Source organism: Haematobia irritans, chromosome 1, assembly GCF_050003625.1.
Source record: "Haematobia irritans isolate KBUSLIRL chromosome 1, ASM5000362v1, whole genome shotgun sequence".
Lineage (NCBI taxonomy): Eukaryota > Metazoa > Arthropoda > Insecta > Diptera > Muscidae > Haematobia > Haematobia irritans.
This window is the reverse complement of record NC_134397.1, coordinates 123,459,646-123,486,684: the sequence shown is the minus strand read 5'-3', so window position 1 is coordinate 123,486,684 and position 27,039 is coordinate 123,459,646. Positions and strand designations below refer to the sequence as shown.

At 30.9% G+C, this 27,039-nt stretch overlaps 1 protein-coding gene across 1 annotated transcript in view; it reads left to right on the top strand.

Annotated features, from left to right (window-relative positions):
- Window positions 1-27,039, top strand: part of LOC142241797 (serine/threonine-protein kinase 32A) — a 227,198-nt gene that overhangs the window by 89,002 nt on the left and 111,157 nt on the right. The window contains exon 4 of the mRNA XM_075313626.1: window positions 7,663-7,828. Coding sequence (XP_075169741.1) covers window positions 7,663-7,828 — 166 coding nt within the window. The remainder of the gene's footprint in view (window positions 1-7,662; window positions 7,829-27,039) is intronic.

Below are 27,039 nucleotides of genomic sequence, written 5' to 3'. Positions count from 1 at the left end.
ACATTTTTCGTTTCCTGAATGACCATTTATCTCCATTCCATGCACCATTTCTTTCGTAGATAAATCCATCAAACTTTTATGATTTAAATGGCCATAACGGTTATGCCAAATATCTGCTGTAATCATAAATAATTTTTCCATCCGGTTTTCTAGAACAAACATATTGTCAGTTTTCGACGCTTTCATTACGATTTCATTATTTCTATTCTTAATAATTGCATTTGAGTTTGTGAAGATAGCCTTAAGCCCCTGATTTACGGCCTTACTTATTGAAACGAAGTTAGCTTGTAGATCCGGCGAATGCAATACATTTTTTAATCGAACATTAAAATCCTCGCATTTTAGCAAAACATCGCCAATCCCAATAGCATTCAGAAAATTATTTCCGGCAAGAGCAATTCGTTCGTTATATTTCTCATATGTAGCGAACATATTCCTGTCGTTGCACATGTGCGCAGTTGCACCACTATCAAGATACCACTTAGATTTTTCCAGCTTACCTGAATCCGCAACGGCTATCATTGAAAACGACTGATTTTTCTTGCTGTTCTCCTTGAACTTACAATCATTCGCGTAATGTCCGACTTGGCCACAGCAAAAACATTTACCTTGAAACTGCTTCTTCTTACCAGCATTCATATTCTTTCTAAAATTTTTGCTATTTTCTGAATTTTTCTCCTGCTTCTTGAAAGATTTTACGGCGAAAACCTGTTGTTCCACACCTTCAAGTTCTTGCACTTGGCTTCTTCTCTCTCCTTCTTCCATCAGTTTTTGCTTTAATGCTGAAAAACTAGGAAGGCTGTCTCTAGTTTCTATAGCAACCACGAAATTGTCATACTGCTTTGGAAGACTAGTCAGCAAAATGATTGTCAAGAGCTCCTCCTGAATCTCGATTCCGATTTCTGACAGCTTTTCCGACACTTCCACGAATTCATTTATGTGTTCAGCTATTGATCTGTTCTCCTTCATTGACAAATTCAACAGCTTTTTGTATAGGCCAACCTTTTGCAATGGCCCTTGGGGTTTATGGACGCTTTGAAGTTTTATCCATGCCTCATTCGATGTGGAACAATTTTTTACCAAATTCAGTTGTGTGGACTTAACGCTGAGACAAATTGTTGCCAGAGCTTTCTCATCTTCCATCTTCCACTTTTGAGTCTCACCAGCATCTTTGCAATTTTCGAGTTTCGTATCCCCGTTAACAATGCTCCATTGTCCGCAATGTATAAGAACGCTCTTCATCTGGATACGCCAGCTCTCATAATTTCCTTCCTCGAGTTTTTCAATTTGACATATAGAATTCATTTTTCACAAATTATATTTTTTCACAAAATGTCAAACAGTACAACTGGTGCCCATAACCTGATAGCTTTTGATAGTTTTAAATGTTTTATTGAGACTAACTAAAAATATGTACAAAGCATTGGAATATATAAATCATGGCTACTAAGACTAAAATGGGAAATCAAAAGTAAAGTACATTTAAACATTCATGTTGCCAAGTATACACATACACATATTCTTAACATTCTAACACTTATACACTGAAAAAATATTTACGTGATATTAAAGATTACGCAACCAAAATTTTAGGATGCGAAATTTACAACCTATTAAAGACAAATTTCTTTAAAACAATGAAATTTTAATTAAAATAAAATGTATAATCTTTGCTTCAAAAATTATTTTCATTAAATTTAGGACACAAATTTTGTAAATTTGCGTCCCTCCGTTAAAGTCTCATGTCTTTGAACTAAGACAAATTTTCCTTAAAATAAAGAAACACTTTTTGATTTAAAGAAATCGTCCTTAAATTAACTGAAATATTGAATCTTTAGATTTAAGATAAAAACGCTTCAAATATAGGCTAAGACTTACTTTGAGGATTTATCAACTTGGGTTTAAAGTTTTTTTGGAATTATGAAAACGTTTTTTACTTTGAAGTATGCGTTATAATTTGGATTTTAAACTGGCATTTGTTTGTACGTGAGTACCTTTATTAATAAACCGCGAAAAGAGAATGAAAATTTGATAAACGAGATCTGTATCCTAATTTTAATTTTAATAGATTTTGCAAAATATTTTTTTATTTATTTATTTATTTTTTATTTATTTTATTTATGCGAATTTCCTATACAACAAGATATAAATCTTATAATTATAGCATAGGAATATATATTGATTAAGTTATATGGTTCAGCAAAATTAGGTATATAATATGTAAAACTAATACAATTTATATAATCACAAACAAATTAAACGTAACAGTAAAATTCTAAGTATTTAAAAAGTAGTTATATATTTTTGTTTTGAATTGATAGGTGTTGCTGATGGTTTGTAGTGTTGATGGTAGGGCATTCCAGAGACGCACAGCGTGAATAAAGAACTGCCACTCTGATGTTAAACTTTGGTGTCGAAAAGGTACCAGCTTCTTCCCTCTGTTTGACCTACAGAAAATCAATCTTTCGTATAGGTAATCTGGTTCATTGTGATGTATAATCTTGTGCAAGCAACACAAGGCTTTACTTTTTAAAAGAGTTTCAAAGGATACACCATATATTTTAGTTTTGAAAGTAGATATGTGATCATATTTCCTCAAGCCATAGACATACCTTGTTATGTTATTAAATAGAAGATTGAGTTTTTGCTTGCTGTTTGCGTCAGTGTTTGAAAAAAGCTCGCATCCATACAGTATGGTAGGCATTATATAAGACTTCACAATCAAGGTTCGAGTTTTTTGTGGTGTATAATATTGTGTATTCCAAAGAACGCGCAGTTTGTTGTAAGCTGATCCAATTATATTTCCAATATGAGTGGACCATGTAAGTGACGAATTGAAACATATACCGAGGTTTTTGGCATTTTCAACAATTTCGATTCTTTCCTCGATTCCTCTCCAACTAAGAGGTACTTCACAAAATTTCTAAAAATCAGGACAAAATTTTCTATTGAAATAAAAATTTAGACAAAATTTTCCATAGAAATAAAATTTCGACAAAATTATCGATAGAAATAAAATTTTGACAAAATATTCTATATAAATAAAATTTTGACAAAGCTTGCTGTAGAAATATAATTTTGACAAAATTTTCTAATGAAATAAGATTTTGACAAAATTTTATATAGGTATAAAATTTGAACAAAATTTGCTATAGTAATAAAATTTTGACGAAATTTTCTATAGAAATAAACTTTCGAAAAATTTTCTATAGGAATAAAATTTTGACAAAATGTTCAATAGAAATTTTCACAAACTTTTTCATAAATTCAATATTTTTAAAAGTTTTAATTTTCGTGTTAAGGTGAATATTAAGTTCGAGTGTAGCCGCTAAAATAGCCGTTTTTTCTTGATTGCTTTTCTCAAATAATCTATTAAAAAGAGTATAACCCTTGTGAAAAGTTGCTAAGCTTTTATTATTATTCGGTATTGGATTACGTCCTTGTAAGAACGAGTTGTAAACAAAGATAAATATTGTCTCCCAAAATTCAATAAAATTACGTTTTATTGAAGTATTATTGAAAAGAAAAACTAAATCTTTGTGTTTTACTTATTTATTTATATTATTCTCAATGCTACGCATTCACCTACTATCAAGTCCATTGTGAGTAAGTTCTCCCTTTTTGTAGAAGAAGTTAATGAAAAAAACACAACAAAAAACATTAACCACAAAATTTTGATCAAAAACTTCAAAATTTTAAAATTATTTTTTTTTTTTAATTTTGGTAGATTATTTTTAGCACGAGTGGCAACCAAGTCAGCAACGCTAGTGTTGCTGAGGAAGCGGTTGATGCGTTCAGAATTAGGGTGTCCAAAACCGAAACTCGATAAATGGTTTTGCGAATGTATATGTGTCTGACTACTTACAACTAAGCAGCACAGAATAATGTTTTACTACACAATACAGTCATAGCTTACAATTATATTTATAATTTTATTGTAAATGTAATTAATTGATAAATAAATAAATAAAATTTTAAATAATTTATTAATAAATATAAGAAATACCTAAAAGCGCAATCTTTGAGCTAAATGCTCAAGCAAATAATAAAAAATTCAAAACGTGAAATTTATTGAGCCGTTTGCTTGTTGTAGCCTCTGGAAATCAAAAAATGCAGAAAATTTCCGCAATTTTTTTTTCAATGCATTATATGTTTTCGAAAAAAAAAATTATATACGTTTGCATATTTTTTATATATTCTTGGAACAATAAGGTATAAAAAAATTTAGATTAAGAATTTTTGGATGTGTCATTAGTCGCTAAAAAAATAATTTCTTTATGAAAGGTCTCACTTAAATATTTTACTTTTAGTTATATGTGGCACTTTTTAAAAATTTTAATCTATCTTATTATTGCTTTGACTTTTAGCTCATAGACTGATATTTCACAATAACACATATGGGTTAAGTGAGACCTTTCATAAAGAAATTAATTTTTTAGCGACTAATGACACATCCAAAAATTCTTAATCTAATTTTTTTTATACCTTATTGTTCCAAGAATATATAAAAAATATACAAACTTATATAATTTTTTTTTTTTCGAAAAAATATAATGCATTGAAAAAAAAAATTGCGGAAATTTTCTGCATTTTTTGATTTCCAGAGGCTACAGAAAGCGAACGGCTCAATAAATTTCACTTTTTGATTTTTTTTTATTTGCGTGAGCAGTTAGCTCGAAGATTGCGCTTTTAGATATTTCTTATATTTATTAATAAATTATTTAAAATTTTGTTTGTACGTATACCTTTAAAATTTTCGAAAATTGCCAAAATCCTGACTTCAACCGCGTTGAGCAACTTTTTGGCAAAAGTTTTTCAAAATCTTTTTTCACAGTTTTTATTATAATCATTGAGAGATTCTAAAACTGTAAGTGCTCATTAAAAAATGTGAACTTTGGAAATCTGGACAGGTCTATTGTTTATGTTTAATAGTTCTCAAAAAAAACCAAAACGAAATATTTTCTCACTAATTTAAAATAACAAGTATTTTATATGTTATTATTTTATTAATTATTTTTTTAAAAATCTTTCCGTATATCATAACCACACGATTCCAACTAAAAACAAGTAAGGAAAGTCTAAAGTCGGGCGGGGCCGACTATATTATACCCTGCACCACTTTGTAGATCTAAATTTTCGATACCATATCACATCCGTCAAATGTGTTTAAATATTTAAATATCACTCTATCTGGACAGAATTTGATAGACTTCTACAAAATTTATAGTCTGAAAATTTAAGTCGGCTAATGCACTAGGGTGAAACACAATGTTAGTAATGTTCCACAGTGTGGCGCAGGGTATAAATATGGGAAACATTTAAATCTGAAGCAATTTTAAGGAAACTTCGCAAAAGTTTATTTATGATTTATCGCTCGATATATATGTATTAGAAGTTTAGGAAAATTAGGGTCATTTTTACAACTTTTCGACTAAGCAGTAGCGATTTTACAAGGAAAATGTTGGTATTTTGACCATTTTTGTCGAAATCAGAAAAACATATATATGGGAGCTATATCTAAATCTGAACCGATTTCAACCAAATATGGCACGCATAGCTACAATACTAATTCTACTCCCTGTGCAAAATTTCAACCAAATTGGGGTAAAACTCTGGCTTCTGGGACCGTATTAGTCCATATTGGGCGAATGATATATATGGGAGCTATATCTAAATCTGCACCGATTTCAATAAAATTTGGCACACTTGACTATGGTACTAATTGTTCTTCTTGTGCAAAATTTTAAGCAAATTAGGGTAAAACTCTGGCTTCTGGGGCCATATAAGTCCATATCGGGCGAAATATATATGGGAGCTATATCTAAATCTGAACCGGGAGCTATATCTAAATCTGAACAGAAAAACTTGGAGTTCAAAATTGCAAGAATGTCTTTAGTGATATACGAAGTTCATGATGGACGCATTTTTGGTAAAATTTACAAATTTAAAGAAATTCTGAACTATTTTGTAGAAGATACGAATTTAGTTAATCATTATGCTTCATTTGAGTTTAGTTTTTTCCTCGGTTTTAGTTAATTTAACTAACGTAAACAAAAAATTATTAGAGTAAAGGAAACTTTCCCCAAACATAATAATTCCATGAACTAAAATAAAGTTAAATTGGCTTTAGTGAAATAGAGAGTTCACTTTTTTTTTGAGTGTGAGCATTTTTTGCCAAAGACACCATGTGTCTATCTCGTCTCCTTCTGGGTGTTGCAAACATATGCACTAACTTATAATACCCTGTTCCACAATGTGGTGCAGGGTATAAAAAACAACCCACGCGCAAACATATCGATTACATCTATGACAGGTATCGATTACAGGTAGATAAAAGAAATATAGGAAAACTTCCTATATTCTAACAAGTGTGTTTCCTTAAGTTTTGAAAGGATTGAATACTTCTTAGTACGAATGAACTAAAATATTTTTCTATGACAAGTGTTATTCGTATGTATGATAAGCTTTCTATAATAAAGGAAGTCAGAATTATCATTTTATAAGAAATTTTACTAAATTTGAAGAAACTTGGTTTTAGTTCGGGTTTTTGTTTGTTTTTACGAATGCTTTGTTATCAGTGAATAAAATTTTCTTGTTCAGTAGTAAATTCGTATACCCAGCGAAGAAAGCAGTATTAGTAAAATTCCATGCCTAATTCTAGTTAAAGAACTATTCCAAACTGCTTTCAGTTTAGAATGTTTTTAGTGAAACAATTAAATTTTATTATTTCACACAAAAATGTACCTTAATGGAAATAAAATAGCTAAACTAAATTGATGAACATTTTTTCCCTTTAGTTTCGAAGGCACTTTTTTCTGGGTGTAACTTCATTGGTCTAAAATTTCGTATCCCAGATATATAAATAGAAATTTGAAATTTCTCGTCGGATACTATTTAATGCATCCCCACGTATATTTATCTCTCAGGTTTACATATCTGGATCGTATTTCGATTCACAAACTCATAGATAGATTTAGATTTTATTTTTTTTTTCGCCCGTCCTTTAAAAATTCAAGATTTTTTGCGGCTTTCGCATATATAAATTTATATACATAATATTAATGTTCGAATTCAAATGTATGGAGACTGAAAAAAATGCACAGATAAATACTAACATAGTAGGTATTTGATCAACAAATGTCCTCTTCGCTTTACTGTGTGAGCTTCGCGAGAAAGAGAATGAAATTGAATTACATATATGCAGTAATTTCAAATATTCAGTAAAATGTTAGCCGATTGTAGGCAAAGATTTTAGGGCACATACAAGCAGATTCGACGGAACTTAATTTAAAGAAAAAAAAAACTTGCTATTCAACATATATTCCAATCTTTTGCATTTCGAAAATATGTATAGTATATCACATGAAATGTGTACTAAGAAACCTCGATCGAATGTTCTCTTTTTACAATAATTTTGATTAACATAAATAATCAGTTGCTCAATTTCAGATTATTTTAAAATCAAATTGTATTAATTTAAATTATATAATTAAAATAATTAATTTATTAATCAAATAAAAGGACCGATTTCCATGCATTATATCAAAAATCGCCTAATCGATACACCCTAATGTTTATATGGTTTTAAATCTTATTTTATATCATGACTTTGATTAATAAATATCATTCACTTTTCCTTCATCTTCTTTTTCCTCTCCACAGGTGTGCATAGTACAAAAGCGAGACAGTAACGTGTTGTACGCCATGAAATACGTTAGTCGTTCTGCATGCGAAAGCCGTGGTGCCTTGGGTGGTGTCCTCAAAGAAGTCGAATTACTCTCATCGCTCGAACATCCGTTTCTAGTAAATTTATGGTTCTCATTTCAAGGTAACAATATTTCTTCCTTAACGATATTATTTTCTAATATGGTTACACGCCTAGACAAATAGAGATGTCTCCACGGATGCATGAAAAACGGGGGTGATACATCGCAGGATATATGTATTTGTGATGAATTCAAGTGGGAGGGTGTGTGTGTGTGCGAAACAGGGATTACGTAGGCCATATTTTAAAATATAAATGTAGCTATAGCATTTATAACACTATCAACGAAAACACCCACCATAGCTATCCATATGGAATAGATGAAAATGTTTCAACTTTCAAAGGGTACCACAAAGGGAGCGATTGGAATTATGGCTTCGGCGAAGAGTGAATATATCGAATTCTTTTCACTAAGTCTAAAGAATTTTCTTCAAAAAAAAAAAAAACAATGAAATATTTCATTAATTAATAACTAAACAAGTAGATAAAGTCTAAAGTCGGGCGGGGCCGACTGTATTATACCCTTCGACACTATGTATACCAACATTTCTGATACCATCTTAACTCCTTCAAATCTGCAGCTATATAAAGATTTATAAACAAACATTTTTTAAACTTTTACAAAATCTCTAGATTCAAAATTTAAATCGACTAATGACCGGGACGGAGCACAATGTTAGCAAAAATATATTCGAAATATTTAAACATAAAGCCATTGAATAAAATTTCGCAAATCTGCATTCATGGTTTATCGGTCGATACATACAAATTATATTATAGGTAAATTTTAATTATTTTTACGAGTTTACGTGTGGAAGAACGTATATATGGAGGTTTTGTCTAAATCTGAGCAGATTTTGACTAAATTATAAAAATTTTAAGTGCACTCTCTGTGCAAAATTTCAAAATTTTGGGAATGAAACTTTGGCCTTCGTGGCCATATGAATCTAAATCAGCCTAAAGATACCCAGCAAAAAAATTTGGAAGTTCTTCCAATGGCACGACTTTAAAAGCACTTCCAAAAGATGTACTACCAAAGATGTTCTTTATTTCAACTACACAGGAAGTTCTTTTTATTATTATTATTTATAACTCGCTTTTTTCTTATTTTTAATGGGTAAATTTAATATTTTTTGTTTTAAAAAGGTTAAAAACAGTGTAAGCTTTAATAAAATGGTACAAATTATTGAAATTTTGTCGAAAAAAATTCAAAATCCATTCACGAAATATTGGGAATTTTTCAAAATATTTTAATTCAAACGTTTCGGGCAAGCGTTAGAATGCATTAAAAATAATAAAAAATTATAAAAAATATTTATTTGTCAAAATATGACAACATTTTTTAATTCACATCCAAAACACTGAATTAGAATCACAGAGTAAGAATTGATGCAAATTCCGTGCAACGGCTGTTGAAATGGTGGACATCCGTCCTATGACAAGCCCGTGTTAAATTCATCGCTTCTGCGCCAATTTTGCACTACTTCCGGATCCGGAAAGAACATTTTCACTACTTTTTTGGCGACGCTTGTTTTACTGGTTATATATGGGAGTTATACACAGAAATGGTCCGAGTAGTAATATTTTGGTTTTCTATTATCCGAAAGTTGTAAACGTCCAAAACGTCATATACTTGTATAAAACGTAAAAAAAAACCTAGTAAATGTCGAAAATTCTTGCAAGATAATTAAATTCGATTTCAAACTTTTTTTATACCCACCACCATAGCATGAATGGTGCCGGAGGTATAATAAGTTTGTCATTCCGTTTGTAACACATCGAAATATCGTTTTCCGACTATATAAAGTAAATATATTCTTGATCAGGGAGAAATTCTAAGACGATATAACGATGTCCGTCTGTCTGTCTGTCTGTTGTAATCACGCTACAGTCTTCAATAATGAAGCAATCGTGCTGAAATTTTGCACAAACTCGTCTTTTGTTTGCAGGCAGGTCAAGTTCGAAGATGGGCTATATCGGTCCAAGTTTTGATATAGTCCCCATATAAACCGACCTCCCGATTTGGGGTCTTGGGCTTATAAAAACAGTAGTTTTTATCCAATTTGCCTGAAATTGGAAATCTAGAGGTATTTTAGGACCATCAAAAAGTGACCGATTTCCCGATTTTGCTTATTGCGCGTCTAGAAAGTGTATTTTCTATCCGATTTACCTGAAATTGGAAATTTAGAGGTATTCTAGAACCATAAAAAGGTGCGCCAAAAATGGGGTGTATCGGTCCATGTTTTGATATAGCTCCCATATAGACCGATCTCCCGATTTTACTTCTTGGGCTTTTACAATCCGTAGTTTTAATCCAATTTACCTGAAATTTGAAATCTAAAGGTACTCTAGGACCCTAAAGACGTGTGCCGAAAATGGTGAGTACCGGTCCATATTTTGGTATAGCCCTCATATAGACCGATCTCCCGACCTTATTTCTTGGGCTTCTAGAATCCGCAATTTTTACCCAATTTGCCTCAAATCGGAAATCTAGAGGTATTCTAGGACTTTAAGGAGTTGTGCCGAAAATGGTGATTATCGGTCCATGTTTTGATATAGCCCCCATATAGACCGATCTCCGATTTTACTTCTTGGGCTTCTAGAATCCGTAGTTTTTATCCAATTTGCCTGAAATTCGAAATCTAGAGGTATTCTAGGATCATAAAGGGGTGTGTCGAATATATTGAGTATCGGTACAGTTTTTGTTATAGCCCCCTTATAAACCGGCCCTCCGATTTGGGATCTAGATTCTAGAACGACGTTTTTGACGTATGGTAAAATACGTCGTAAATGTATGTCAAATACCTTACAGTTTACGACAGACTATCTCTGGTTATACATAAAACTGAATCGATTTTCACCAAATTTGGCATGAACAGCAAGAATGTTAATTCTACTCTCTGTGCAAAACTTCAAGTAAATGGAAGTGAAATTTTGGCCTCTGTGGCCATATAAGTGCACATCGGACGAAATATATATATGACAGCTATATCTAAATCTGAACCAATTTCAACCAAATTTGGCATGCATGGTAAAAAAATGTTACTTCCATCCTCTGTGCACAATTTCAAATCGGAGTGAAATTTTGATCTACGGTGGTCATATGAGTGTAAATCAGACGTAAGATATATATGGGAGCTATATCTAAATCTGAACCTATCTGAAATTTGGCATACACAGTTAAAATGGCAATTCTACTCTCTCTGCATAAGTAAAACTATGGCCTCTGTGGTTATATAAGTGCATATCAAGCGAAAGATACATATGTGGAGCTATATCCAAATCTGAACCGATTTGACTGATATTCTGCAAACTTAAATACATCATTTATAATCAGATCGGTTATAAATACATATGGCAGCTTTATCTAAATCTGAACCGATTTTTTTCCAAAATCAATAAGGATCGTCTTTGAGTCTATACCAAATTTGATAACGATGCGACTAAAACTGCGAGGACTTTAACAGACACACGGACATTGGTAAATCGACACAGAATTTAATCCTAAGCCGATCGGTAGACTAAAAGATGGCTCTATCACTACTCCTTCTGGGCGTTACATACAAATGCACAAACTTATTATACCATGTACCACAATAGTGGTGAAGGATATAAAGATGGGTCTATGACGGCTCCCTCTGGGCGTTACATACAAATGCACAAACATCCCAGCAAAAAAAGTGTCGCCAAAAAAGTAATGAAAATGTTCTTTTTGAATCCGGAAGTGGTGCAAAATTGACGCAGAAGCGACAAATTTAACATGGGCTTGTCATAGGACGGAAGTCCTCCCCTTCAACAGCCGTTGCACTGAATTTGCATCACTTCTTTAGGTGTGATCCGAATTCAATGTTTTGGATGTAAATTAAAAAATTCTGTGATATTTTGTCAAATAAATAATTTTTATAATTTTTTATAATTTTTATAATTTTTAATGGATTCTAACGCTTGTCGGAAACGTTTGACCTCAAATATTTTCAAAAATTCACAATTTTTTCAGATTGGATTTAGTATTTTTTTCGACAAAATTTAAATTAACATTTTTATCATTTTATGAATTCTTACTCTATTTTTAACATATTTGAAACAAAAAAAGTTAAAATTACCCATTAAAAGTATGAAAAAACCAAGTTATAAAAAATTGAATTAAAAGAACTTCATGGGTAGTTAAAATAAAGAACATCATTGGGAGTGCATCTTCTGGAAGTGCTTTTAAAGTTGTGCCTTTGGAAGAACTTCCAAATTTTTTGCTGGGATATTATAAAAATATAAAAAAGCTTTCCTTTACACTCACAAAAAAAAAATGAACCATTCATTCCACTAAAGCCAATTTAACTTTATTATTATGCCTGGAGAAAGTTTCCTTTAATTTAATAATTTTTTGCGTACGTTAGTTAAATGAACCAAAAAACGGGAAAAAATTATACACAAATGAATCATAAATATTTACTAAATTCGTACTTCTCACAAAATAGTTAATTATTTCTTTAAATTTGTAAATTTGACTTCATATGCGCCCATCTTGAACTTCGTATGGCACTAAAGACATTCTTGCAATTTTGAACTTCAATTTTTTCCTTCAAACTACAAAATTTTCTTTAACAAATTAATTATGTCTAATAAATTTTCTTGAATTTGTCGAAAAATATTTATTTTTTTGTGATATCGTCGTGATGTCAGCGTGTATAATACAGTTTAGTTAAAATTTTCAAAAATAATCTAAATTTGCTAAAATTAACAAAAATTTTTCTTCCTGGTCGGTTCACTGTTTTCTCAGTGTTGAAGTACAAAAAGGTACATTTTCTTAAAAAAATTGTTCTTGTGGAATCCTCACAGTGTCTATGAATGATGCGTACTTGTAATAAATATCGTACTTTTTATATGAAGAAGATTAGTATTTTTATGAAAAATTTTAGTACTCTTCCATAAAAATCTTTGACAGAATTTTATTTACCAAAATGCAATCAATTATAAACCGGGGAGCCAAATTTGGCATACAAAGTTAGAATCCCAGCAAAATATGTGGACGTAGTTCTAAAGCAGAGCTTTCCAACCCAATTTGCTTCGCTACCCCCCCCCCCAAAAATGTATCAATTTCATTGCGCCCCCCAACCTAAAACAAATTTTATTTACCCAAACAAACAGAAATAAATATTAACAAAAGCTGAAAATATGATAAACAATAATTATTTAAATAATTAAAAATAAAAATGTTTGTAAATATTAATATAAAAGAGTTTATCAAATAGTGGGAAATTTGGCAATTGTTCCTTTCATTAGCTAGATTTTTAATCTTTGGTACTATTACTGATCAAGTACTCCTCAAATCAGTTTCAACATGAAGGCAAGACAGATATTTTGACTTTATGTCTAAAAGTGACGAAAATGGTTTCAAAATTTTAAAAATGTGTGAATACAAATGTGGGTAATGGTTCTGATATTTTAGCAAGAAATTTAGCCGTTGCAAATAAAGTGAACGACTAATAATGGAAAACCTACAACAAATTATAGAATTGTTATAAATGCACAGAGAATACAGATAGGTTGTGACAACCGAATTTATTGCCAACCTCCTTTTGGCAGTTGCAGCTACTATCAGTTGGCAGTTGTGCCACCCGACTAATTCGGTCAACACAACTAATATGACATATGTGTTGGTTGGGTCTGCCGACGACATCGGCTATGGCTACCTTCATCATTCGGTTGTGTTGCCCAACATTAATAATACTCATGGCCGAATTTAAAATCAATTCCTTCCCAGTTATATATTATATTTAATTTTATTTAAATATATCTAAATTGGTACATGTTATTCTAAGTACAAAATATTTGAGTATTAATTTTTGCTATTGAATAAAATAGGGACTTACATCAAAATCTAGATATTTTTAAAGAAGAATACCAACTAAATGTAAGTACTATGTTCGCTTTTCGAGATGAAATTTTCGCGGTTACTTTACAGTTCAATATAAAGCAGATATATTAACTCAATTGATGTCCAATGTCTTGTTCCTCTAGATTTCGGCCTGACTTTACGGGAATATGTTTGTTTTCATTTATAATTTTTATTAATTCAGGAAAAAAATAGCGAAAATAAAGTGATTTTCAACTCGAAAACCGAACATAGTGAAGGGTGATTCTTTTGAGGTTAGGATTTTCATGCATTAGTATTTGACAGATCACGTGGGATTTCAGACATGGTGTCAAAGAGAAAGATGCTCAGTATGCTTTGACATTTCATCATGAATAGACTTACTAACGAGCAACGCTTGCAAATCATTGAATTTTATTACCAAAATCAGTGGCAGAAAATCCGCTTTTTTATCGACAAATTTTGTTCAGCGATGAGGCTCATTTCTGGTTGAATGGCTACGTAAATAAGCAAAATTGCCGCATTTGGAGTGAAGAGCAACCAGAAGCCGTTCAAGAACTGCCCATGTATCCCGAAAAATGCACTGTTTGGTGTGGTTTGTACGCTGGTGGAATCATTGGACCGTATTTTTTCAAAGATGCTGTTGGACGCAACGTTACGGTGAATGGCGATCGCTATCGTTCGATGCTAACAAACTTTTTGTTGCCAAAAATGGAAGAACTGAACTTGGTTGACATGTGGTTTCAACAAGATGGCGCTACATGCCACACAGCTCGCGATTCTATGGCCATTTTGAGGGAAAACTTCGGAGAACAATTCATCTCAAGAAATGGACCGGAAAGTTGGCCACCAAGATCATGCGATTTGACGCCTTTAGACTATTTTTTGTGGGGCTACGTCAAGTCTAAAGTCTACAGAAATAAGCCAGCAACTATTCCAGCTTTGGAAGACAACATTTCCGAAGAAATTCGGGCTATTCCGGCCGAAATGCTCGAAAAAGTTGCCCAAAATTGGACTTTCCGAATGGACCACCTAAGACGCAGCCGCGGTCAACATTTAAATGAAATTATCTTCAAAAAGTAAATGTCATGGACCAATCTAACGTTTCAAATAAAGAACCGATGAGATTTTGCAAATTTTATGCGTTTTTTTTTTAAAAAAAGTTATCAAGCTCTTAACAAATCACCCTTACTTACCTTAATGTTGAAAACGTCTCATTTCTTTAAAATTTAAACACATATGTATATAATTTTGCGAGGTTTCGATGTGGAAGCATTTACGCATACTTGTAGAATTATTGTAAAACTTTTGTTCCTGGTGGTGCACAATGTTGTATTCCTTATTTATTGCGTATGAGTTTTGGGCACATTCCCCGGAACTAGTAAAATAAAGATATATTGAATGACAATATTAAGAAAAATTGTTTGCTCAAACTGTCTTACCATTTGTGTTTGATTTCCATTCAATTTCCTTATTTCCGAACAAATATATAATGTTTTTCAAAATTAAAATAAAATTTTTCAATTTAATTGGTGAATACTTTTGACATTTGATAGATTTTCAAATAATATTCAGGCTTCATAACCGAATGTTAAAAATTTCTTATAAATTATATTTCCATCATCAATAGTCGGTGCTCATTACCGAATATTGGTTTTAAATAACTACTTCATGCCAGTTGTGATAATCATTAGGGAAATGATTTATTGTAGACCAATAGTGTTGGTTGACACAACTATATACTTTGACTCGGAACTATCTTTCCGTACAAAGCACTTTCATTCTTTCTAAGGAAAAATATACTTATTGCAAATACCGAATATTTAGGGACTCAATTGAAAATGTGTTATAAGAACGAATATTTTGCAGCTATAATGGAATTTCAACCAAACTGTTTTCTGTGTGTGAACATTTCGAAATGTACAAATGGTATGCTTTTTTGTAGTATATTATTGATGTTTTCTTGAACTTAACAATTGGTGTTGTTTTAACAAATTTAATGATACAAAACCTGATCAACAAAAAATGACTAGGGTGCCCTCGAGGTATATATACATAACCACTAAGGGTTCTGGCATTTAAATTTCTCAAGGCGTTAGTACATTGCTCTCTGCACAGAGTTCTTTAAATGGGTCTTGCAATTCCTTTATTTGGCAACTCGGAATGAAAACTCTGAAAAATATAAATATACATAAGAATTATCAGTTTATTTAAAGATGTATTTGCAAATAACACTTATACTTACCAAAATTTGCTTCTCGTACCCAATAATTTAAACCAACGCATGGTTTGTGCGAAGCCCCAAATACCATACTATGAATAGTTGCACGGGAATGTATCCGGTTCACAATACAAATCATCTCTAAATTTTTATTCTATCTTTTTGATATTGGATAATTCTTCCTTCTATCGCAATTCGGATATGGCCTTTTAATCTTTTCCTGAACTACCACAACTTCATCCTCCTAGAAGAGAAAATATTCAGTATATAAAAAAGGAACAAAACAATAAACTTACCTTATCACAGCTTCTCATACTCCTTTATCTTCCTCGAAAAATGAGAAGACATTAGATTTTTATATGAAATAAAAATATCAAACTCGCATTATCAAATATTTGATATATTTTTTTTTCCAAATTTAATAACAACAGGCGTTGATAATGGCGATAGTTATGGGGTGATATTTTTGAAAACAAAAATAAAGTTGTGTCTGAACGTTAAGCATTTTATGAAGAAACTTCAAAATGATATTTAAAAGGGTTTCTTGAAACTGTCACAACATATAAAGATTGTTTGGTTATGTTCACCACTTGTTGTGATGTGCGACCAAACATACGTGCTTGTAACCAAGTATAGCACGTTAGTATTCTCGTAACAAACACATTATTTTTACACACAAACTTAAACAAATATTTTTTTATCCGTGTTACATTAATTAGATATGATGTCATATATGAAGATATACAATTAGATCTTACCAGATATAACTGATATAAATAGATATAACGACATAACAGGTTGGCTGATAAGTCCCCGGTCTGACACATAGATAGCGTCGCTAGTATTAAATGCATATTATTTTTATATAGTACCAACATTCAAATGATTCGTGTCAAAATTTGACGTCTGTAAGTCAATTAGTTTGTGAGATAGAGCGTCTTTTGTGAAGCAACTTTTGTTATTGTGAAAAAAATGGAAAAAAAGGAATTTCATGTTTTGATAAAATACTGTTTTCTGAAGGGAAAAAATACGGTGGAAGCAAAAACTTGGCTTGATAATGAGTTTCCGGACTCTGCCCCAGGGAAATCAACAATAATTGATTGGTATGCAAAATTCAAGCGTGGTGAAATGAGCACGGAGGACGGTGAACGCAGTGGACGCCCGAAAGAGGTGGTTACCGACAAAAACATCAAAAAAAATCCACAAAATTATTTTGAATGACCGTAAAATGAAGTTGATCGAGATAGCAGAGCCCTTAAAGATATCAAAGGAACGTGTTGGTCATATCATTCATCAATATTTGGATATGCGGAAGCTCTGTGCAAAATGGGTGCCGCGCGAGCTCACATTTGACCAAAAACAACAACGTGTTGTTGATTCTGAGCGGTGTTTGCAGCTGTTAATTCGTAATACACCCGAGTTTTTGCGTCGATATGTGACAATGGATGAAACATGGCTCCATCACTACACTCCTGAGTCCAATCGACAGTAGGCTGAGTGAACAGCGACCGGTGAACCGTCTCCGAAGCGTGGAAAGACTCAAAAGTCCGCTGGCAAAGTAATGGCCTCTGTTTTTTGGGATGCGCATGGAATAATTTTTATCGATTATCTTGAGAAGGGAAAAACCATCAACAGTGACTATTATATGGCGTTATTGGAGCGTTTGAAGGTCGAAATCGCGGCAAAACGGCCCCATATGAAGAAGAAATAAAAAGTGTTGTTCCTCCAAGACAACGCACTGTGCCACAAGTCATTGAGAACGATCATGAATTGGGCTTCGAATTGCTTCCCCACCCACCGTATTCTCCAGATCTGGCCCCCAGCGACTTTTTCTTGTTTTCAGACCTCAAAAGGATGCTCGCAGGGAAAAATTTTGGCTGTAGTGAAGAGGTGATCGCCAAAACTGATGCCTATTTTGAGGCAAAAACCGAAGGAGTACTACCAAAATGGTATCAAAAAATTGGAAGGTCGTTATAATCGTTGTATCGATCTTGAAGGGAACTATGTTGAATAATAAAAACGAATTTTGACAAAAAAATGTGTTTCTCTTTGTGACACCGGGGACTTATCAGCCAACCTGTTATATAATGAGATCTTGAATCATATCTATTCATATATAACACTATACATAACATATCTCCGTAGATCTATTTATATCTATAAACATATCTGAGCAGATATAATTATATATACCTTGATATTATTAGACATGATTAGATCTCTGAATTTTACATGGTATTCTAAAATTTTCCCCGAAAATTGTGGACAAATTTTATCATGAATTGACATGAATGACAAAAAAATTGAATAAAAAAGATTCTTAGATCCGCATTACTTAAAAACCAATAAATTTAAATATATAATTGAAAGGTCTGATTATTTTATAAACACTTAAAAAATAATTTTAAATAAATTTTTTTCTCCAATTTGTATGAATTCGCAAAATAAATTTTATCTTGACGTCATAGCAGTATTTATTTTTAAGTTTTTTTTTTTGTATAAGTTAATAAAAAGAATGTGCCACTTCTCCAAAAAAATTGTGCCACTTTTTTCGTCGTTTGCCACTTTTTGAAAATTCCCAACGGTAACGCTGGTGATCATATTCCTTCTCTGCGTGTATACAAATTCAGACTCCTCGAATGATTAATTCTACCAATTAATATTATAACAATCAAAATATTTTTAATCAGATTCCAAATACTTTTCGCCTCATTTTCATTATATTGATTTTAACGAAAATAAGTAATAAAGCCATATTGATTTTCACCATTGTTCTCCTCGCTCATTAAAAATTTAACATAAAGCCAAATATTTCAACCATATACCCTTTACAAGAGTACTTCATCATAAATGGAAACATATATCCAAAGTGTATAAAACCATTATGACTTTACTATGTACGACACCACCAATCTGGGCATATAGACACAGTAATTCACAAGCAGAATTATGTGAAAAAGTGTAAAGTGATTGAAGTGTCTCTCTTGAGTGAATAATAATATTATTCACAATGCATGTTCGGCACTCAATCATTTCTTTGAATATTTAATGCCATTATTACGCAAAGCTAGCTGGCAAGTATGTCCCCAAAGTAAAGGCAAAATGTAATAGACTGATTCCATCAAATTGACTAACTCATTGAATTTTTTGTTGATTTTCATACTTCAATATGAGCGTAAATTTAATATACAAGGGTTTCTTAGCAGTACTTACTCATTGTGGTGGTGAGAAGTACGAACATGGTTCATACAACCAATACCACATGTCACGTTCATAAATAGGATTAAATTTTAAGAGTTTCAAATAAGAAATAATTTAATTTTTGTTGAAATTAGTCATCCATCCAGGATGAAGAAAGACATCCATCCATCCATCTGTCCATCGAATAATTTATCCATGAAGTTGAATTTTAAATTTTAAATTGGAAATTTAAATTTTGGTTAACATGTTTTTAAAAACTTTAATACCACATGGCAAAATAATGCAACTGTAGTGCAATCTTTGAAACAGGGCAAGCTGCTTATATACCCAAAAAGGACCAGTGTGAGACCCATCGACCCGGTGTCTTAGAATTAAATTCTGAGTCGATTTAGCGATGTCCGTGTGTCTGTCTGTCTGCTCATTTACTTTTGTGTGCCAAATACAGCTTGCAGTTTAAGTTCGTTTATTCTCAAATTTGCCAGATTTTCTTACTTCGGCTCAAAGACAATTGCTATTAATTTTGAAAAAAATCGGTTCAGATTTAGATATTGCTGACATATATATTTATTACCGATTTGGTCATAATTGACGTGGTTATAAACCGATATTCTTCAAGTTTCGTATATTCAGATATTTATACCCACCACCATAGAATGGTGACGGGGGTATAATAAGTTTGTCATTCCGTTTGTAACACATCGAAATATAGATTTCCGACTATATAAAGTATATATATTCTTGATCAGGGAGAAATTCTAAGACGATATAACGATGTCCGTCTGTCCGTCTGTCTGACTGTTGTTATACCCACCACCATAGAATGGTGACGGGGGTATAATAAGTTTGTCATTCCGTTTGTAACACATCGAAATATCGATTTCCGACTATATAAAGTATATATATTCTTGATCAGGGAGAAATTCTAAGACGATATAACGACGTCAGTCTGTTCGTCTGTCTGTCTGTCTGGCTGTCTGTCTGTCTGTTGTAATCACGCTACAGTCTTCAATAATGAAGCAATCGTGCTGAAATTTTGCACAAACTCGTCTTTTGTCTGCAGGCAGGTCAAGTTCGAAGATGGGCTATATAGGTCCAGGTTTTGATATAGTCCCCATATAAACCGACCTCCCGATTTGGGGTCTTGGGCTTATAGAAATCGTAGTTTTTATCCAATTTGCCTGAAATTTGAAATCTACAGGTATTTTAAGACCATAAAAAGGTGTGCCAAAAATAGTGAGTATCGGTCCATGTTTTGGTATAGCCCCCATATAGACCGATCTCCCGATTTTACTTCTTGGGCCTATAGAAACCGCAGTTTTTATTCAATTTACCTGAAATTGGAAATCAAGAGGTATTGTAGGACCACAAATACGTGTGCCAAAAATTGTGAGTATCGGTCCATATTTTGGTATAGCCCCCATATAGACCGATCTCACGATTTTATTTCTTGGGCTTATAGAAACCGCAGTTTTTATCCAATTTACCTGAAATTGGAAATCGAGAGGTACTTTAGAACCGTAAAGAGGTGTGCCAAAGATGGTGAGCATCGGTACATGGTTTGGTATGGTCCCCATATAATCCTACCTCCCGATTTGGGGTCTTGGGCTTATAGAAACCGTAGTTTTTATCCAATTTCCCTGAAATTGAAAATCTAGAGGTACTTGAGGACCATCAAAGGGTGTGCCGAAAATGGTCCGTATCGTTTCATGTTTTGGTACAGCCCCCATATAGACCGATCTCCCGATTTTACATCTTAGGTTTATAGAATCCGTAGTTTATATACAATTTGCCTGATATTGGAAATTTATAGGTATTTTAGGTCCATAAAAAAGTGTGCCACAAATGGTGAGTATCGGTCCATATTTTGGTATAGCCCCCACATAGACCGATATCCCAATTTTACTTCTTAGGCTTCTAGAATCCGAAGTTTTTATCCAATTTGCCTGAAATTGGAAATCCAGAGGTATTTTCGGGTCATAAAGAGGTGAGCTGAAAACGGTGCGTATCGGTCCATATTTTAGTATAGCCCCCATAAGAACGATCTCCCGATTTAACTCCTTGGGTTTCTCGAAACCGTAGTTTTTATCCGATTTGCCTGAAATTGTAAATATTCTGGTATTTTAGGCTCACAAAAACGTGTATCGGATTAAGTTTTTATCAGTCCATTTGGTAATGCCTCCATATAGACCGACTTCACTTCTTGAGGGCGCATTGATCATGAAAATTGCTTGAAACTCAATGTAAAATTTCCAGATTTTACTTCTCGGATGAAAATCTACAGATTTAAGATTTCAAATCTAGACGTTATTTTGGTTCTTATAAATCCAGAATCTGATATAGTCCTCATAGGTGAAATCTTTAAATTTATCTTCGGGAAGTGTCCTCAAGTCCTCAAACCCTCCTGAAATTTCAAAGGAAACCCTAATATTTGGTATTTAAGATTCGGTTCGGCCGAACTTACTGCTGTATATACTTGTTTGTGAGTAAAACTTGCAAAATATCAGTAAATTGGTTGAGATTTAGATTTCACCCGATATGCAGCTATATGGCCCCAGAAGCCAGAGTCTCATATTGGTTTGCTTCACATTTTGCATAAGGTGTATAGTTGATATCTTCGTCAAGTACGGTTCAGATTTATCCCTATATTCCTAATAATTTACTGTGGGTTTATTGAAGGCCAAAATTTTTCCTACGATTAAGTGAAATTTTGCAGAGATAGTAGGTTAGATTAGGTATAATAGCAGGTCGTAGAATTAACATACTAACTATATATGCGAAATTTGACCGAAATTGGATTGGGTGAATTATATAAATCCCATTAATGATTCGCCCGATATGCACTTATATACCCCCCAGAGGCCAGAGCTTCACCTTGATTTGCTCAAATTTTCCGCAAAGAGTACACTCAAAAAACAAGTTTACTTGGGTCCAAAAATTTTGACCTTTACTTAAGGATTTTGGTAATAATTCCGAGCCAAAGAAGCGGTATCATTAAAATAAAGGCATTTTTATCGACCTATCAGGCTTTAAATCTAGGATCAATAAAATTAAAATTAGGATACAGATCTCATTTATCGAAATTCCATTCGCGGTATATTAATATAGCTATTCACGTACAAACAAATGTCAATTTAAAAATTCAAATTATAATGGATACTTCAAAGTAAAACATGTTTTCTTAATTCCAAAAAAAATCTCAAAATAAGCCTTAGCCTATATTTGAAACATTTTTATCTTCAATCTAAATATTCAATATTTCAGTTAATTTAAATACGATTTCTGTAAATCAAAAATATGTTTCTTTACTTTAAGGAAAATTTACATTAGTTCAAATTCATACGGCTTTAAAAGAGGGACGCAAGTATTCAAAATTTTTTTCTTAAATTGAAAAAAAGATTTCAAACTTTATTTTAATTTTGTATAAATCGGGCCAGGTTTTGAAAAATCTTTAATATTACGTAAATAGTTTTTTCAGTGTACATATATATGGGAGCTATATCTAAATCTGAACCGATTTCGATGACTCTTTTCAGGTATAGTACTATAGAAAATTTGATTTTGCCAACATTGGGAAGGTTGATTTTGAATCGACTCAATATCGAAGAAGTCGAAATATAGGGTTTGAAAACCTCGAAATACGAAATTCACCTCAGAAATTCGAAAAGTTAGCGTAAATCGAGCAGACGATACTAGTCTCGTGGGAGATCTCTCTTCACAATGAAGTTCTGAGAAGAAGCGAATTAACTGACAGTGGAACCCTGCTAGAAAAAGTTTTATAACATTGAAATTATTCAATTATGCATGAGCCAAGGACACAATTTCGCCAAGAAGGACCACCGTTTAGTATACCGATCGTCTTAGAATTGAATTCTGAGTCGATGTAGCGTCTATCTGTTTTTTTGGTGTATTTTTGTGAGCAATCCCTATTGATTTTGGAAAAATAAGGTTCAGATTTAGATATAGCTGCCATATATATTTATCACCGATCTGGTCATAATTAACGTGTGACATCTGAATGTCTCACCGGTCCTGTCAAATTTACAAAATATCATCCAAATCGGTTCAGATCTAGATATAGCTTCCATGTATATTTTTCACCCGATATGGACTTATATGGCTACGGAGGCCAAAGTTTCATTGTGATGAGCTTCAAATTTTACTTGAAACATAACATAATTTTTGATAGCACATGAAGAAAAAATTGAAAACACGAATAAATTAACATTTGCTTCCTAGGACTGAGTACGCAAAACTCAAATTTAAAAGAGAGCAAGTAAGTAAAGTAGAAAGTCGGGCGGGGCCGACTATATCATACCCTAAACCACCATTACAGAATTAGTAATCATAAGCATTTGTGGGGTAACATATAGGTCTGGGAGATAAACCGCAGTTGCATATTTAAGAAAATTAAGGGGTACATGTCTATGGGTGCTTTGTGTCAATCTGACTATAGCTCAAAGTCAATGTTGCTACGGAAAATGTTCGGTTTACCCTACAAGGACAAAAAAAGTTCCCTACTTTCCCATACATTCCCAAACAATTTTCCCTACTATATTTTTCGTTAAATTTAAAAAAAAATTTACAAAACAAAAATGGTTCTAAGTACTTTATTATCTTAATACATGAATATGCAACGTATATAACTTAGAATATAAATTTGTATTACCACCACGGTTGCCACAGTTGGTAGAATTCTACCCAAATTAGTAATCTTTTTGTTAAATCTCTATAAAAATAAAATTTTGGAAAAAGTTTCTATAAACAAATTCTTGTGAGAAATTTTTCTATAGAAATAAAATTTTGACAATAAATTGTATAGAAATAAAATTTTGAGAAAATATTCCACAGAAATAAAATTTTGAGAATAATTTTTATAGAAATAATATTTTGAAAAAATTTCTATAGAAATACAATTTTGACAAAATGTTCTATAGAAATAAAATGTTGATAAAATTCACTACAGGAATAAAGTTTACCACACATTGTTAAAGATCAAGCCTTGCCGGCTTCTAATATCCTCCTCTAGAGCCACCAAAATGTAAAAATTATTACAAAATGTGTTGAGTGAAAATGTCCTACATTGTGGCCCTACGTCCCTACAAGACGCTATATATTAGAAAACCCCTACTTATAGGGAATTTCCCCTACTTCTAGCAACACTGGCTGTGTTGATATTGCGCCTACGGAGTTAGTATACCACTAATATTGAGCCCATTATTAAAAAAAAGAAAATCGTTAAATTAGTGTGGGTAATAAATACAAATTTGTAAAAATCGAACAATATTCTTATGTAAGAGCTACAAGTACGTATAAGTACGATCGGCTAGTACATCAAAATTTTAAATTTGGGTAACATTGGTTAATAAATAAGAGTACTATGGCCAAATTTGGGAAAATCGAGCGATGCCTATATATGGAAGCTATATCTAAATCTGAACCAAATTGCATAATATTTTGCGGGTTTGATTAATACTACAAAAGGTTACCTTGTGCAAGATTTGAGTAAGATCAGTTAAGAAATGGGGCTTGTATGGTCAAACATAAGGTTATTAGGGGCGAATTTTTCAAAATCGGGTGATACATATATGGGAGCTATATCTACATCTGAACCGATTTCGATGAAATTTTGCACATATAGTTAGTGCTATAGAGGACTGGATCTAGCCAACTTTTAGTAAGATCGGTTAATAAATAAGGGTTCTATGGCCAAATTTGGGAAAATCGGGCTATACATATATATGGGAGCTATATCTAAATCTGAACCGATTTCGATGATTTTTTGCACATATAGTTAGTGCTATAGAAGACTACATTTACCCAAATTTGGGTAAGATCGGTTGATAAATAAGGGTTTTATGGCCAAATTTAGAAAAATCGGGCGGTACATATATATGGGAGCTATAGCTAAATCTGAACCGATTTCGATGATTTTTTGCACATATAGTTAGTGCTATAGAAGATTATATTTAGCCAACTTTGAGTAAGATCGGTTGATAAATAAAGGGTTTGTGGCCAAATTTGGGAAAATCGGGCGATACATATATATGAGAGCTATATCTAAATCTGAACCGATTTGGATGAAATTTTGCAGACTTGAAGGGAGATGGAAAAGATTACCTTTTGCAAAAATTTGGTGACGATCCGTTTGAAAAAACGCGCAACGTGACCCCATTTGTCGAAATCGGGCGATACATATATATGGGAGCTATATCTAAATTTAATCCGATTTCTTCCAAATTCAATAGCGTTCGTCCTTGTGCCCAAAAAACTCCCTGTATCAAATTTCATCAAAATCGGTTAATAATTGCGACCGGAATCCTGTGAACAACAAATACATGGACAGACGGACGGACGGACACCAAGCGCTAGATCGACTCAGGAGGTGATTCTGAGTCGATCGGTATATATTTTATGGGGTCTAAAATCAATATTTCTGGTAGGCACATTTTTTGGCCGATCAAACTTATTATACCCTGACCACTATGTGGTTTAGGGTATAATTAAGTACGCAAAACTTAAACTTAAAAGAGAATCGTGTCTTATTCTCCGCTTCTTTGGCTCGGAATCAATACCAAAATCATTAGTGAAAAGACAATTTCATATACAGACAATATATATATATATATATATATATATATATATATATATATATATATATATATATATATATATATATATATATATATATATATATATATATATATATATATATATATATATATATATATATATATATATATATATATATATATATATATATATATATATATATATATATATATATATATATATATATATATATATATATATATATATATATATATATATATATATATATATATATATATATATATATATATATATATATATATATATATATATATATATATATATATATATATATATATATATATATATATATATATATATATATATATATATATATATATATATATATATATATATATATATATATATATATATATATATATATATATATATATATATATATATATATATATATATATATATATATATATATATATATATATATATATATATATATATATATATATATATATATATATATATATATATATATATATATATATATATATATATATATATATATATATATATATATATATATATATATATATATATATATATATATATATATATATATATATATATATATATATATATATATATATATATATATATTATATATATATATATATATATATATATATATATATATATATATATATATATATATATATATATATATATATATATATATATATATATATATATATATATATATATATATATATATATATATATATATATATATATATATATATATATATATATATATATATATATATATATATATATATATATATATATATATATATATATATATATATAATATATATATATATATATATATATATATATATATATATATATATATATATATATATATATATATATATATATATATATATATATATATATATATATATATATATATATATATATATATATATATATATATATATATATATATATATATATATATATATTATATATATATATATATATATATATATATATATATATATATATATATATATATATATATATATATATATAATATATATATATATATATATATATATTATATATATATATATATATATATATATATATATATATATATATATATATATATATATATTATATATATATATATATATATATATATATATATATATATATATATATATATATATATATATATATATATATATATATATATATATATATATATATATATATATATATATATATATATATATATATATATATATATATATATATATATATATATATATATATATATATATATATATATATATATATATATATATATATATATATATATATATATATATATATATATATATATATATA